Below are 12,924 nucleotides of genomic sequence, written 5' to 3' on the forward strand. Positions count from 1 at the left end.
AATGAGACAACAGGTATCTTTCAGTTCCTGCCTGAAGCCCAGGCTGTGTTCTTCAGCAACTCGGGGATGCAGAGAAACCGAAGGGATAGACAAAGGTAACATCAGGATAACTGTTCCAGGGCCACCTCTGCCGAGAAATCCAGCTGAGTTAAAGCAAAACTATTTAATAAGGATTTATGGATTGCTTCTGGGGAGCTAACATTCGCCAGGACCACTTGGTCGGCTCCAGTCTGTACTATGTGGAGGAAGAGACCGGGGCAAGGACAGCAGGGCTGGTTCAGAGTCGGATGGCTCGGGCAGGCAGCACGTGGATCGGAGGCTGCCCCAAGTCCTGGCTGTCCTGAATGGGGTCTGTGATGGGCTCTGTCTGCAGAGGGTAGCAAGTGTGAGGATGGATTCCTGAGAGTTCATGTTGGCACTGGCTCTTTGGACGCTATCTAAAGGCTGCCATATTGATTTTATTCAGAACCATTTTTGTTTTACTTTACTAATTAGTCAGTTAACACCAGTTTATTAAAGTATTTAAAAAATTGCTATTGATCCCCTTAGGGTGTCATGGATACCAGTGTCTCAGAGCTTAACATTTGTAGTGTTTTCCCCATCTTCCTTTTCCTCCATTGATTGCTTGATATGTTATTCTTTTGCTCAGTTCTCTTGGCTCCCTTCTCCTCAGGCTCCCTTCTAGTTTTCTCAGAATCAATTTGCTTGTTTCTTACTCCAGGAAGCCCTCCAGGAGTTCCACAGTCTTGTTTAGTGCCCCTCTGCCTAGCCCTTTCTGTGACAGCTTTCCCTCTTTCTACTTCTGCTCTCAGTCTCTTCAGGCTTTTGCAAAGTGCATTCTTAGCCCCCTTCCTTTATTTCTTTATTTATTTTTATTTAAATCCAAGTTAGTTAACATACAGTGTAGTATTGGTTTCATGAGTAGAAAGAACCCAGTGATTCATCACTAACGTATGACACCCAGGGCTCATCACAACAAATGCCCTCCTTAATGCCCATCATCCATTTAGCCCATCCCCCAACCTAACACCCTCTTCCACAACACTCGGCTTCTCTGTATTTAAGGGTCTCTTATGGTTTACCTCTTTGTTATTTTACTTTTTCTTTCCTTCCCCTATGTTCATCTGCTGTGTTTCTTAAATTCCCCCTATGAGTGAAATCATACGATATTTGTCTTTCTCTGACTGACTTATTTTACTTCACATAATACATTCTTATATGAAAATGTGGATTCAAAGGGACACATGCACCCCAATGTTTATAGCAGCACTCTCCACAGTAGCCAAATTATGGAAGGAGCTTAAATGTCCATCAACTGATAAACCGATAAAGAAGATGTGGTTTATGTATACAATGGAATATTACTGAGTGATCAGCCCGCCCTGGATATCATTTATTTGTGTGGCTTAAAATTTTGTTTCAAGGAGAAGGAAGCCTCTATATACAGCTTTCATACTGTCTTATTACTTATCATTATAGTGTGAGCATTTGACAATGGCCGTAAAATATTCTCCATATATATAATTTGTAGTGGCTGCATAGTACTTACAAGACCCATTATGAAAAGTTCCTGCCAGAATTTATTTCCAAGAAAAACGTCTCTAAGTGGATTTTGGGGGAGGCAGCATAATACAGTAAAAATTACTCTGGAAGGGGTATTGTATCAAATCGACAGACTAAACACAGACGCCCACCTCCTACTCCTCCATAGCCCCAGAAATGATAGAAAAAAAAATTATATTTTTAAGAAAAGGACAAATCATAACAACCCTGGAAAAATGAAAAGATTGTCATCAGCGGAGAAAAGAAACATGGAATTCTTTAAAGGCAGAAAGTGGCGAGGGTTGGTTGCATTGCTGAACTGCTAAAACAGGCGGGAGAGATTTTGATAGCTTGGTGCGCTGGCCTGGACCCCTTCTTCCCTGTGCTGAGCCGTGTGCAAAAGAGGGACTCGCGTCATGTTTGAAGCAGTGAGGAAAGAGCATGAAGGTATGTGTGCTCCTGGCTGATGATGGTGGAGGTGGAGAAATGTGAACAGATTTGGATACATTTTGGAGCCTAATCAAAGACAGAGTGTATGCGCGCGTGTGTGTGTGTAGGGGGTGTGTATGAATGTTCTCTTGCTGTGTAACAGTAGCACCACAAACGGTGGTTTGAAAGAGCACAAAATTACTTTCCCCGTTTCCCTGCATCGGGTCTGTGGGCGCCGCTTCGCTGGTTCTGTGCTTCGTCCTGAGCGCAGGAAGTCTGCTGGGGCCGTACTCTCATCGCAAGCCTTGATTAGGAACGGTCCACTTCCAAGGTCACATGGGTGTTGGTAGAGTTAAATTCCTTGTAGCCTCTTGGACTGAGGGTCTAAGATATGTTTGCTGGCTCCTGCTGGATGCTGATTCCAGTCTCTTGCCATGTGGATCTCTGCAACATTGAACAAGTTTTCTCAAAACCAACAAGGGAGAGGGTCTTTTGGCAAGACAGATGTTCCAGTCTTTGGTGAGATAGCCCCAGAAGTGACATACAGTCCCTGTCATTATATTAAATGACACCATATTCTATCCATTCTATTCATCATATTGTATTCATGTATCATATTCTATTCTTTCTATTCTATGCAAGTTACAGGACCCACACTCACTCGGGAGAAGGACTTCTCAAAGGTGTGACTATCAAGACACTGGGGTCACGGGGCCACCTAAGGTCCCTCCACCACAGGAGGTGAGGTGCAGCAAAGGAATCAATGATTTTTCTGAGAAATTGGCTGGGTTCAAGCCTGTAAAGGATAAGGACAATGACTTTTTGATTTTAGGGTCAAATCAACATCAGCAGTGCACCATAGGCACGTCACTTTTTTCCCTGAAGCTCACTTTCTTTGTGTGTAGAATGCAGGGGTTGGACTAATGTTTGTAACAGTCAGATTTATTACATTTTATATTAAAAAGCCCAACAAATAGCCGAAACTACTGCTTGATCCTTCTACCCGTTGAGCTCTTTTCTCCTTATTTTTCTTCCCTTCCATGATAATCATCTGGGGAGGATGGTCTACATTTATGAGTTCTTTTTAAAAATTAGTGCTGCCATTCTTAATCACTTACAGTGAAGATTTGCACCCTCTCTTTTACTGAATGTTTTTCCTCAAAGGTCATTGATAGGTATTTTTGCCAAATTCAGTGAAGTGATTGTAGTCTTCATTCTCTTTGCCTCTACTCTGGCATTAGGTGCTGTTGTTTTTGCTGACCGTGAACGTCCCTCCTTGTTATAGGGCCCGTTAGCTTGCTGAACTTGACTTTCCTGCTACTGTCTGTTTACTGAGTCTTGTTCATTGACCTCTCTGAGTTCCCTTGTTTCTCATTCCTCTAGAAATAGGTGTTCCCAATAGTCTACTCTCGGACTTTTTATTTCTTCTTCTTTTTTTACTGTTTATTTTTGAGAGAGAGAGAGAGAGAGAGAGGGAGAGAGTGGGGGAGGGGCAGAGAAAGAGGGAGACACAGAATCCGGACCAGGCTCCAGGCTCTGAGCTGTCAGCACAGAGCCTGACCCGGGGCTGGAACCCACAAACCATGAGATCATGACCTGAGCTAAAGTCAGACACTTAACCGACTAAACCACCCAAGTGTCCCTCAGACTTTTTCTTTTATTTGCCAACAATGTTTGAAGTATTACCTTAAAGAAGATGAAGGCCCAATTGTTCCAATTGCCTTTTTTTTCTTCTAAGCTGCTTCTTTTTATTTTAAAAAGTTTAATCACAGGGCTGTAATTAAAAGCACTTCACAGATGTTGCGTTTTGTTTTTATTGTTTATTTTTAATTTTTATATAGTTTATTACCAAGTTGGTTTCCATATAACACCCAGTGCTCTTCCCCACAAGTGCCCTCCTCCATGACCATCACCCCCTCTTCCCCTTCCCCCTTCCCACTCCCTTTTCTGCCCTCAGTTTGTGCTCAGCATTCAAAAGTCTCTCATGATTTGCCTCACTCCCTCTCCCCAACTATTCCCCCCTCTTCCCCTTCCCATGGTCCCCTGTCAGGTTTCTCCTGTTAGACTTATGAGTGCAAACATATGGTATCTGTCCTTCTCTGCCTGACTTATTTCCCTTAGCACGACACCCTCCAGGTCCATCCATTTTGCTACAAATGGCCAGATTTCATTTTTTCTCATTGCCATGTAGTATTCCTTTGTATAGATAAACCACATCTTCTTGATCCATTCTTCAGGTGATGGACATTTAGGCTCTTTCCATGATTTGGCTATTGTAGAAAGTGCCACTATGAACATTGGGGTACATGTGCTCCTATGCATCCGCACTTTGGTATCCCTTGGGTAAATCCCTAGCAGTGCTATTGCTGGGTCATAGGGGAGTTCTATGGATAGTTTTTTGAGGAACCTCCACACTGTTTTCCAGAGCGGCTGCACCAGTTTACATTCCCACCAACAGTGTAGGAGGGTGCCCATCTCTCCACACCCTCGCCAGCATCTACAGTCTCTTGATTTGTTCATTTTAATAAATTGAAGGTTGGTGGCAGGCCTGTGTCAAGTGAATCTATCAGCACCAATTTTCTAACACCATTTTCTCACTTCGTGTCTCTGTGCCACATTTTGGTAACTCTCACAATATTTCAAACTTTTTCATTATCGTCATGTTTGCTATGATGATCTGTGATCAGTGACTACAACTCGTGGAAAGCTCCCATGATGGTTGGCATTTTTTAGCAGTAAGATATTTTTTAATTAAGGTGCACTCATTATTTTTGAAGGCAAAATGCTATTTAACACTTAATAGCTGCAGTATAACGTAGACCTAATTTCTGTATGCACTGGGAAACCAGAAAATTCAGTTGAGTCCTCTTACTGGAATATTCATTCACTCGCGGTGGTCTGACGCTGAATCCGCAATACCTACGAGGTGTGCCATTTAACTTCCCTGGCACAGGTGATCCTGCAAAACTAACATTGTCCGCCTGATTTCCCTATTGTCATTACCAGAAACGCATTTGCCCTGTGTCAAGAGTGACTCTTTGGGTTCCTTTCTTTCCTTCATGGTGACATCTTCTTCATTGCTAATTAAGTCCTGTACAGTTTCCTTCTACAATGTCACTCAAGTCTGTCTTCTTATCCCTATTTTTATTACTACCAGCTTAACTCAGGTTCTCAATTATTTTTTGAATTGACAATTCGGTAGAATACTAATAGATGTGCCTCCCTCCATAGCTGTCTCCTGAAACCTATCATTCACACTGAAGGCAGCTCTAATCACATCATGTTCTTAATTAAATCCTTTCCTAACTGCTCTTTATCCCCATACCTGTCATTCATATAAGGCCATCCCTTCTCTAACTCTGGCAACTCATTTGCCAGAAATTTCTCCTTAACTTCCCTACACAGTTCAGTCCTCCATCTTAATGGATCAGCTCATCCGTCCCCAAACAAACTCAGACATTTCTGCTCTGCCTTTGCCCATGATGTTCCTTCTTCCTAAATACCTTTTATTTTCTACTTGTTGATATACTTATCTTTCATGGCACACTCCAACATCTCATTCATTCATTAATTCATCCATCCATCCATCCATCCATCCATCCATCCATCCATCCATTCAAGAGATTAAGATATATTAATGAGTCCCAGCTATGTGTTAGGCACAAATAAGACAAAGTACCTACCATCAGGGCATTCCAGTGAGGAAAAGATACCATAAGGAAGAAGACCATTGGAGCTGGATCACAGAATCTGGGAGGAAAAGTAATATGAAGGAAGGTTGGAAGGTTGATAAGAACCAGACCATGTAAGAAGTTTGAATTTTGTTTCCCAAAGAGCAATAGGAAATCACTGAAAGCTTTTTAACTAGGGCAAAACACATTTTATTTTGAAAATGACAGATTAATGGTTGTGAATGGGGAGTGACTTTTAATGGTTATGAGGTTTCTTTTTGGGGTGACGGCATGATGAAAATGTTCTGAAATTGAATTGCAGTGAAATGGAAAGGTTGCACAATTCTGTGAATATAAAAATCACTGAATTGCATGCTTTGAAAGGGTGAGTTTTATCATGTGAATTATATCTCAAAAATGGTATTATTTAAGACAAATTTTTGAGCTACTGTTCTGGTCTAGGTCTCCAGAAAAGTTTCAGATAAAGGGTTTATGTGTTCCTTCTTTCTTAGGGAGCAGGGGTGTGGGGCAAGAGCATGAAACAGAAGAATGGACAGTGCCACTCAGGATGGCTCACTGAGTCGACTTCAGCTAAGTACAACTATTGCTTGGTATGCAACCAGTCCCCAGGAAGATGTCTAACTGTCCAGGACAGAGCAGACGGGACGCCTATATTCCCTGACTCCCATCTTTCTTGGTCAAAGAGAAACATTGGCTCCCCTACACTTCTGGATTACACATGCATGGGCACCACATAGCTTGCCAGCATCTTTCCTGGATGTTAAAGGTGAAGTCTCTGCATGGGAGGTGTGAGGTGTCTGGGGAAGAATGAGGCAAGCACCATCATTTTATCACAGCTTGACATGGGTTGAAACGATACAAAGGTGGTTCCTGCAGGAGCAGAAAGACTATGCGGTAGAGGATCCCTGCCTAATAAAGATGCTCATTAAATATCCAAGTGACTATGTCAAGAAGACCTTTCCTTTCTTCTCTTTTAAAATTAAAGATTAAGTGTTTACTTATTTTTAAGAGAGAGAGACAGAGTATGAGCAGGGAGGGGCAAAGAGAGAGGGAGACACAGAATCCCTGAGCTGTAAGCACAAAGCCTGATGTGGGGTTCAAACTCACAAACTATGAGATCATGATCTGAGCCTCAGTTGGACACCCAACCGACTAAGGCACCCAGCCGCCCCTTGTTTCTTCTTTCTTCCTTCTAGATACTATCATGTTGACTCATTTTATCTTTTCTTTAAATTGAATGTACACATTTGAATAGACAAAATGAAATTTGGTATTATAACTAAAGTTGATTTTTTCCCCAAATTAATTGGCATTGAGGGATTTTCTTTGTAAAACTATTGCTTTACAATTAGATTACAGAGCGACCAGGCAGATATGGCAGAAAGAAGAGAAAGAGAAAAAATGAAAAGTATCAAATAATCTGTCACCACATGTAGATTGATGGCAAATGAATTGCATAGAAAGCTGTATATTTAAGATTGCCCAGTATCAGAACTATTTTATGTATTTATTAAAAATTTTGATGTTTGTTTATTGATTTGGAGAGAGGGAGAGAAAGTGGGAGCAGGAGAGGGGCGGGGACAGGGAGAGAGAGGATCCCGACAGGCTCCAGTGTTGTCAGCACAGAACCCAATGTGGGGCTCGATCTCACGAACTGTGAGATCACGACGGGAGCCTAAACCGAGAGCTGGTCGCTTAACTGACTGAACCACCCCAAACTCCCCCAGAACTATTTTAAATCATACTGTTTTATAATCAAAATAAAATGGCAAACTATGCCATTTTAATTATATGATACTGAAATCATAGTAGTCTTAAGAAAACCCTTTCTATTTCTGCTTTCATCTTATTTTCTAAACTTTGGGAAATGTGTTTAAACACATTAAAATACGTTTTACGCAGTTTTTAGTGTGTGGAAGGAATAGAAGCTCTCTGTGGAAGTCATTAATGCTGTTCCGCCGCATCCTGGATTTCCTGCTTCCGGGAACTTCAGGCATCTTGAAGCCAGGACTGCTGGTGGAACTTACTTTCCAGAATGAGAAGAACTTGAAGTCGATGCAGGACGTTTGGCGGAAGTTTTTGGGAACTAACACGTGATTCGCCACTCTCTCTTCCCTTATCAGCAGTATTTTAGAGAAGGAAGCCTCGGTCGCCTTGCACCTGTGAATGAGAGGCCCACCGACCTGAAAGGGATGTTTACTGTGCACAAGAAATAAACCTCTGATCTTAACAAGCACTGAGATTTGGGGTGACTTGTTATAGCAGCAAAACTAGCCTTTCTTTATTGATGTGTTCTTCAAGAAAATAACAAAGTGATCAGAGGCACTTTATTAGCTGAAGCTCTTTCAAGTATTAATGACCTATCAAAGGCATTTCAGCAAAGTAGTTAAGAGCATGGCTTTGGAGCTCCGTTCTGCTTATTAGCCATGTGACACTGAATAATTTACTTAAACCCTGTGGCCTCAGTGTTCTTATAAAGTATCATAATACCCACATCATAAGATCGCTGTAAAAACGAAATGGGTGAACATTTGCTCTGTGCTCAGAAAAGTGCATAGTAAGTCCTCCTGGTAGATAGATGGATAAAACATAAATAAATAGCACATACGAAGTGGTCAGAACAGAATCTAGCATAGCGTAAGCCTCCCATGAATATTGATTATTATTAATATTTAAAATAAAAACAAATGTTAAATAACAATCATATGCTTGGCTGGGATTTTTCCCCCTCTGGGGAAGTATAAAGGAGATAGGAAATACAAACAAAAGTGGGGGTGGGGGTCAGGAACAAATTCGTGGTTCAGCTCTGGTGGGTTATACCTCTGGGGAGATGCCTGGGTTCACTGTTCTTAATTCCCTTTCTATTCAGGTATGTCCTGAGAAAAGCAACAGAACACAGGGGAATGGAAAAGACAAACTAAGGTTTTTTCTTTAATTATCTCTGTCACCCAGAGTAAAAAGAAATAGGCCACCTGTGACTGACGCCGCACGCGCCTGTCCGTGAGAGATAAGCAGCTTGGGACAATTTCACACAGTCCAAGCAATGACAAATTCCTTGAAATCTCATGAAAAGCTGGCCCGGAATTTATCGGGATGATTTATTCATGAGAATCACCTGAGATTCTCATTAAAAATATTGATTTCCAGAATCTCATGGTGGTAGTGGGAGAGGAGAGCTCTGGAAATCCAAATTTCAAACAAGTTCTTTAGGACATTGTTCTGTCCGCTTGTTATTTGGGAACCTTGTTATTTGAGAATCGCTCCTGGCCCCCGAGTCCAGCCCCTCGGTTCAGCGTGAGTAATTGAAATGCCACTGCCACCAGGTGGCAGCAGATCCAAATTACAAGGCCCGATGTCCTTGGGGGAAACAACAGTAACATTTTTCAAGTAGGCACCTGTCTCATTTAAATGAGGGCAGTCACCTCACAGACATATTTCAAGTTTTCTGGATTGGCTGGTGAGTTTATATCATTTGGACCCTTGAAGACCCAGAATCCTATCATTTTAATTCATTTCTTTTGTTAAAAACTGAATTTGAGAAAAGATCTTATCTTTTGATTCTCTCCAACTATAAACTCTCACAGCACATAATCAATTTGTAGAATAAAAGACGCCATGTTTACTTGCATAAAATGATCTGTAAAAAGTTTTTCTTCTTTTAAAATTTTTTAAATTTAAATTCCAGTTAGTCCATCAACTGATGAATGGATCAAGAAGATGTGGTTTATCTATGCAATAGAATACTACATGCCAATGAGAAAAAATGAAATCTGGCCACTTGTAGGAAAATGGATGGACCTAGAGGGAGTCATGCTAAGCGAAATAAGTCAGGCGGAGAAGGACAGATACTATATGTTGTCACTCATGGGTCTAACAGGAGAAACCTAACAGGAAACCATGGGAATGGGAAAGGCGGGGAAAGGGTTGGGGAGAGGGAGTGAGGCAAACCATGAAAGACTTTTGAATGCTGAGCACAATCTGAGGGCTGAAGAGGGGGGGAAGGGGAAGAGGGGTGATGGTCATAGGGGGGACACTTGTGGGGAAGAGCACTGGGTGTTATATGGAAACCAACTTGGTAATAAACTACATAAAAAAATAAAAAAAAATAAATTCCAGTTAGTTAATATACAATGTAGTATTAATTTCAGGTATGCAAAACACGGACTCAACATTACCATACCTCACCTGGTGCTCATCACAAGGGCCTCATCTCCATCACCTATTCTGCCCCCCTCCCCACCGTAACCATCAGTTTGTTCTCTATAGTTAAAAGTCTGGGGTTTTGGTTTGCCTCCTTCTTTCTCTACTCCCCCCACCACTTTGCCCACTTGTTTTGTTTCTTAAATTCCACATATGAGTGAGATCATATGGTGTTTGTCTTTCTCTAAGTGACTTATTTCACTTTGCAATATACTCTCTAGCTTCACATGTCATCGTATATAAAGAATTCTATCAAAGAAATTGAGAGAGGTAAAATCTTAATAAAGAGAGAGATGTCTGACTAAAAATAATTTGTTGCCTGTTGGGTTTTATGATTGTCCATTAAGTAGAGAATAAGCAAAAGGAGTTGATATTGGTGAGATTTTCTACCTTCAGAGAATCCAGACCCTTATACACCCATATAACCAGATTATTTCCTACACATTCGAATTGGAATAGACTTAGTTTTGCTGACCTCAAATTCTTTCTGGTTTACCTTCATCAAGAGAAGTGGTCATACGGGGCAAACTGTGAGCAGAAATAAGTGCTCCTTAAATATAACTGGTATTTCGCAATGGGTCCCAGCATCCAAACTTGTTTTACTAGGAGTCAGTAAGAAGCAAGCACGATACAGCGTGACTTTGAAATTAAGCATCATTCCACTCAGCCCCAATGTAGCAACTCCCCAAGACAGCGTGGTAATGTTCAAGGTGATTTACATAAAAAACTGTATGTTATCCATGAAAAAAATGTTCATTAATGAGGAAGATGCTCATAAATGAAATACATGAAAATTACCAGTGGGGGTTATCCACAGTCATTTTACTATTTGGTGTCCCTGCAGCCTCAGTAAAAAGACTTGTTTTGATGGATACATGAAGCAATGTTTTAAAAACTGAAAACTTAAAAAAAAAAAAGGAAGAAAAAAGGAAGAAAAAGAAAACACAATTATTGAGGTGAAATTCACATAACATAAAATGAACCATCTTAAAGTGAACAATTTGGGGTTGCCTGGGTGGCTCAGTCGGTTTAAACATCCAACTTCAGGTCATGATCTCACGGTTCATAAATTTGAGCCCCGTGCTGGGCTCTCTGCTGACAGCACAGAGCCTGGAACCTGCTTCAGAATCTGTGTCTTCCTTTCTCCCTACCCTACCCCTGCTTGTGCTCTGTCTCTCTCTTTCAAAAATGAATAAACATTAAAAAAAATTTAAGTGAACAATTCAGTAGTATTGAGTACATTCACAAAGTTTTTGCAACCGCCACCTCTAGTTCCGAAGAATTTTCTTTAGTCTGAAAGAAATTTCACACTTATTGAGCAGTTGTTAAACCTGGATTTTTGAACAGCATATGGAGAGAATTTCGAGACTCTGTAGAGTCACTTAAGTTGTTGCTGAAGCTTTTTTAGTCGAGCTGTGTCTTGGGAGGAGTTTATAATCAGAGTCGCACGTGATGCAATCTAAATGGTAGGTAAGCTATGGGACACTGATGAAAAGAATTCAACTGTGTGTCAAAGATGGCCCCTGACTTTGAAGCTACAACACATTCCTTTGCAAACGTTGCCCAACAAAAACGTGGGCAATGAGTCTGTGGGTTCCTTTATGGGCATTCTATTTCCAAAGAAGAGAATTATTTATGCAAATTAATGGGAAGACGTTTAGACAACTGTGTCACGCCGGCCAGCTGGAGGTATAAAAAGCCCTCTGCGAGAGGAGAACTGCATTCCCACTTGGCCAACTTGCTCTTCACAGTTCCTCCTGTTCCTCCTCAACTCCTGCCACCATGACTCGTTTCTTCTGCTGCGGAAGCTACTTCCCAGGCTACCCTTGCTATGGAACCAACTTCCACAGGACCTTCAGAGCCACCCCCCTGAACTGCGTCGTGCCCCTGGGCTCTCCCCTGAACTATGGCTATGGATGCAATGGCTACAGCTCCCTGGGCTACAGCTTTGGTGGTAGCAACATGTACAACAGGGGCTGTTGCTACGGAGGCAGCTGTTGCAGGCCGTGGGGCTCTAACTCTGGCTTCGGCTACAGCACGTACTGAGGGACCAATCACTCCAGACAACTGTAGAACTCTCCATCAGTTCTCTGTGTGCAAAACAACCTGAAGAGCAGCGACTGTCTTCTTGCCTCCAGATGTCCTCGGGAGATTCATCTTCCACCTTCTTGCTGCCTTCTTACTGAGGCCCTGGTCTTTGATGATGCTGAACAAGGCGACCAGACATCAAATGCTGAACTGACACTCACCTACAGCCAAAGAAAGCAAGATGTATTTTTCTGACATACCTGACTTTTGGCAATGAAGCAAGTCATTTGTCTCTTTTAGTTACTTTGCTCATGTATTGTTAAATTCTACGTCAACATCAATGTATTACAATAGGGTGTGGGTAGGAAGGGGTTTTGCTGTTACTCTCTCAATAAATCTATTTCATTCAGTGCAAATACTTGTGTTCTAGTTCTTTATTTTACTCTGCTATTATGCTTTTGAATTCATCATCCAGTTTCAACTTATAGTGATTGACAACCAAATCTTATTTGGACTTTAGACTGTGTATCAGGAGAGGGTGATGCCTAATATTTTTTTTCTCTTTATGTTGAGTGAGGGCAAAAGTGAGTGAAGGGCACAAGCCACAGAGGGGCAGAGAGAGGGAGACACAGAATCTGAAGCAGGCTCCAGGCTCTGAGCTGTCAACACAGAGCCCGAACGGGGCTCGAGCTCACAAACAATGAGATCTAGACCTGAGCCAAAGTCGGATGCTTAACTGACTGAACCACCCAGGCACCTCGTGATTTCAATTTTTTAAAAAGTCCTTAAAAGAGCCTTATGTTAAATCCCAAAAATACTGCCATTGTTAGTGTTTCTTTATGCTGATTATAAGCAAAAACACTTCCTAGCTGTTGAATGCTCAGAAAGTTTCTTTCTTTCTTTCATTTGTGATACAATCCCATTTTGATTCTTTCCCTCTTTCCCTGCTGTTTATGGAACTTATCTCTAAAGAGATTTGAACCTCACAGACTGTTGGAAGAATTTCAACCAAATGGGACTTGGTTAAGAATCT

General features: G+C 41.6%; 1 protein-coding gene across 1 annotated transcript; it reads left to right on the forward strand.

Annotated features, from left to right (window-relative positions):
• Positions 1-11,645: 11,645 nt before the first annotated feature.
• LOC115292057 (keratin-associated protein 7-1) lies at positions 11,646-11,909 on the forward strand. Its single transcript, XM_029939955.1, has one exon. It carries the CDS (start codon positions 11,646-11,648, stop codon positions 11,907-11,909), a length of 264 nt encoding a protein of 87 aa, XP_029795815.1.
• Positions 11,910-12,924: the final 1,015 nt, after the last annotated feature.

Source organism: Suricata suricatta, chromosome 5 (assembly GCF_006229205.1).
Source record: "Suricata suricatta isolate VVHF042 chromosome 5, meerkat_22Aug2017_6uvM2_HiC, whole genome shotgun sequence".
NCBI lineage: Eukaryota > Metazoa > Chordata > Mammalia > Carnivora > Herpestidae > Suricata > Suricata suricatta.